The 4,053-nt window shown below is 35.3% G+C and overlaps 1 protein-coding gene and 1 pseudogene across 1 annotated transcript; both read right to left on the reverse strand.

Moving 5' to 3' along the window:
• Nucleotides 1-2,186: 2,186 nt before the first annotated feature.
• Nucleotides 2,187-3,131, reverse strand: LOC100721024 (olfactory receptor 5P76-like). Its single transcript, XM_003462456.1, has one exon. The coding sequence runs from the start codon at nt 3,129-3,131 to the stop codon at nt 2,187-2,189; it is 945 nt and encodes a 314-aa protein (XP_003462504.1).
• A 322-nt stretch (nt 3,132-3,453) lies between these two features.
• LOC111754729 (U4 spliceosomal RNA) lies at nt 3,454-3,584 on the reverse strand (annotated as a pseudogene).
• Between the last annotated feature and the right edge of the window lie 469 nt (nt 3,585-4,053).

Genomic DNA, 4,053 nt, shown 5'->3' on the forward strand with positions numbered 1-4,053 from the left:
GATTTGTTTGCTTTTGCCACTCTCCAAAGCATTTGGGAATATACCTCAGGATGTTGGCATGTCCCCAGGTGTTCTTTTCCAATTGAATGCTAATATTTAGAAATATATGCTAATAATTAGAAATATAGAATATTTAGGGGTAAGGATATAGCTTAGTGGCACAGCACTTGCTTGGCAAGGGCAAGGTCCTGAATTAGATTCCTGACACACACAAAAAAAATGCCAGACATATAATATGTTTAATTTATCCTTTACATTTGTTTGCTGTGTTCTAAATGTATTATATATTTCTTTAATATTTTTCATTATGGTTCACAAAGTTGACTGTTACTCAACAATTGCTGTTAAAATACATGCTAAATAAACAAATCATTATTGATTTGACTTAGCTGAGAAATGAGCTTTAGTTTATCCTAAGCTATGAAACTCTTTCAACCAAGAGAATGAACATATGGCAGTATTTTTGATGTAGTTATGAAAAAGTTATTTTAAAGTTCAATAGCCAAAACTATAATTTTATAAAGCGCTGTATTCTGTACTGCTGCTTTCATTAATAGATATGTAGTTTTGATAAAGGATTTGAGAAATTTGTCAAAGAAAAACTAGAGAACTTCAAAGACTGGTACGGTCTCCTTTTTCTAGAATGTGAAGATGTTTCATAATTTCTAAGACCTCTGTACTTTTAACACAGAAAAATGACTCATTTCTTAAACAGCAAATCATAATTCAATATTTCAGATATGCTTAACATTTTATCACTTTTTAAATTGTGCTCACCATGGGGCTGATTAAAATAACAAATTCTGCTGTTACTGAAACAAAATCCTTGGGGGTAAATTTCATGCACTTGAGAACCATGACAGCTCTCTGGTAGCACCATAATGAATGAGAAATGTCTTCACATCCTGCCACCCTTGCTCAGGAGGTTCCCAGTGAGGCCTGCACCCTCCACTTTCTGCTCCTAGCACGTGGACTTCTTGCACATTGCTCTGCATTTTGTTTTGTTTTAATATTTATCTTTCTCAGAGTCTATATTATACTCTTTTAGTTTTTTTGTCTGATACACTGAAAGACAAATTCCTTTTTTTTTTTTGATCGTCTTTTTTTTTCTTTTTTGAGACAGGGTCTCACTATGCAGTTCAGGCTGACCTTGAGCTCACTTTGTAGCCCAGGCTGGTCTCGAACTCGCAACGATCCTCCCACCTATGCCTCCTGAGTGCTGGGATTACAGACATGAGCCACCACGCCTGGCTGACAAATTCCATTTTCATGTCTAACTAATAAATATAATAGTGCATAGAATATAAGAGTCATTTGATACAATTCCTGAATATACAAAAGAAGTGAATGAATGATAACATTAATGCCTCTGATTCTACCAGTAAAAAGAATTTGTTCCACTGGTCAGGAACAAAGAGCAGAACTGAATGTGTCCCTACATCTCATCCCCCTTCAGACATCTTTTCAGCAAGATGACCGCCAGTTTTACTGTCCAAATGCATTTTGCCATTTCTTTCAGAATCTTACCAGTCATACTAACATTACCAGGCTAAGCTTGTTTTAAACTGAACACATCCTAAGCATTGAGGCATGTGCTAGGTAGCTTCATACTACCTGAGATAATAAAATTATAAAGAGAACAGATTTATTTTGGAGGATTCAAGCTAGAATTGTATAACTTTATTGCATGGCCTTGGTCATGCATCACTCAACTTTTGGCCGGGAAGTCAAAGAGCAGAAAAGAAAAGGAATAGAGCACATTACCCGCTTTGTGAGGCATACAGTTCATGACCTAACTATCTCCCATTAAGTCCCACTTCTTCAAGTTTCATCAGCTCCCCATAGTACCAATGCTGTAGACCAAACCTTTAATGCATGGCCTTCTTGAGGGCCCCTATGTTCAACTGCAGCAAGGTACAAAACCTTTAACTTAAACTTTACAGGGATTTTAAGCAGGGTTTTGAATAAAATTTGTGCTCATAATTATAAATTTAAATTAGCTTTATTAAAGGCAATTCAGTACAGCCTTCTGATTTGCCATGTCATCTGAAAATGGAATGCCTATATTTATTTTAAAACTCCCACATTGGTCCATGATATATTTCAAGCAAAAATACTTGACTTCCTTTTATTATTATACCTATGGAATTTTATTACCATATTAAGTCCAGAAACAACAGTTGTCACTAAGAAAATACTTTTCTACCAAGCTCTCTTTTCAGAACCTGCTTAATCTCCTTGTTCCTGAGACTGTAGATGAAGGGGTTCAACATGGGGATCACCACCATGTAGAACACAGACACCACCTTGTTCTGGTCAGTGGAGTAGCTGGATTTGGGCATCGCATAAATGAAGAAAACTGTTCCAAAGTAGAGAGTCACTGCAGTGAGGTGGGAGGTGCAGGTGGAGAAGGCTTTGTGGTGCCCTTCAGAGGATCGCATCTTCAGAATGGTGATGAAGATATAAATATAGGAAACAGCTATGATAAATACTGTGACCACAATGATGGAGCCAGCAGAAAATGAGGGGACCACTGCAGAGAGGCTGACATCAGCACAAGAGAGTTCAACTAAAGGAGCAAAATCACAGAAAAAATGATTGACTTGATTTGACCCACAAAAGGATAAAGTAAAGAAGGAAAAAGTAAAGAATGAAGCATTAATAAAACCACCTGTGTAAGTCACTACAAGTAAATTGACACAGACTTGTGTGGACATTTTGGTTGAGTAAAGCAGTGGGTTGTGGATTGCCACAAAGCGGTCATATGCCATGGCAGCCAGCAGGAAGCACTCAGCTGCTCCAAAAAAACCAGTTGAACCCAGCTGGATGCCACATGCAACATAGGAAATTATGTTTGTTTCCACTAGGAAGTTTACAAGCATATTGGGTGTCACAGAAAATGAGAAGCCTATGTCTGCAAAAGCCAGGTTGCTCAAAAAAAAGTACATGGGATGGTGGAGTTCTGAAGAGAGTCTGATAAGAATGATTGTGCTGAGATTACCAGATATGGTCACCAGGTGGAAGCACAGGATGATCACAAAGAGGGTGATTTTAAGGATTGGATCGTTTGTTAAACCCAACAAAATGAACTCTGTTACTGCAGTGTGGTTCCCATCCATAAGTAAATTCATGAGTCAATGTAGCAGCTGAAAAAAAAAATCAGTTATTTCTGATGGGTATTTTTGAAGCATGAATCAGTATTTCTTTCAGCATATTATGTAGCTAGACTAAAGAATCACTATATGAAAAAATTTATATATATATGATGGTTTAATTTTCATTAACACTTATGGACTGTATAAATAAGGATATTTGATTTTATGGAATGATAATTCTATCTTTAATATTAAAAATATTTCTTCATAAAACTTGAAAAATTTTCTTCATTGGTCTATTTTTCTTTAAATATTATATTATTTCTAAAATTGCACTTAAAATGACATTAAAACTGAATGTAAAAAAAATACAATACCAATAAGAGAACCACAAATGAATGCAGAGCAGATTGGAGAAAAGTTTTCAAGTAGCAATAATCACGCCTCACATAACCTTCACTGGCTACATTATTGCAACTGCACAAAGCTGAAAGACAAAGAATGTGATTATATGCATAGGTTTTTCCAATCAAAAGTTATATGATGGCAAACTTCATTATGTGTTTTAAAATGATCACTATACAGCAAAGAATTACATATATATGCATACTTATAAGTATAGTTTATTATATTTTCCACAAAATGGTACTTTTATGTTCATTATTTTTAGCTGGTTAGTGGATTCTGAATGATACTGTATAAATTGTACAAGGATTCAGAGAAAGTGTTAAGTTAGTATATAAATCCCAGGAAGTCTGATTGCATATTCCTTTATTAACTAAAGTGTAGTTAAATAATAGTCACTGTGAAGTCCAAAACATCTGACAATGACTGAATAACAGGTTCATATAGGCCTTCGGACAGCTAATGTGTAACAAAGCAATGTACTCTGTTTTTGTACACTTCACAGTTATCTATCAGCAAAATGTGACTATTTAATAAGAAGAAATAAAATGGT

The sequence above is a fragment of the Cavia porcellus genome, unplaced genomic scaffold (assembly GCF_034190915.1).
Source record: "Cavia porcellus strain 051 isolate PalLab524CR breed Dunkin Hartley unplaced genomic scaffold, mCavPor4.1 scaffold_9, whole genome shotgun sequence".
NCBI classification, from domain to species: domain Eukaryota; kingdom Metazoa; phylum Chordata; class Mammalia; order Rodentia; family Caviidae; genus Cavia; species Cavia porcellus.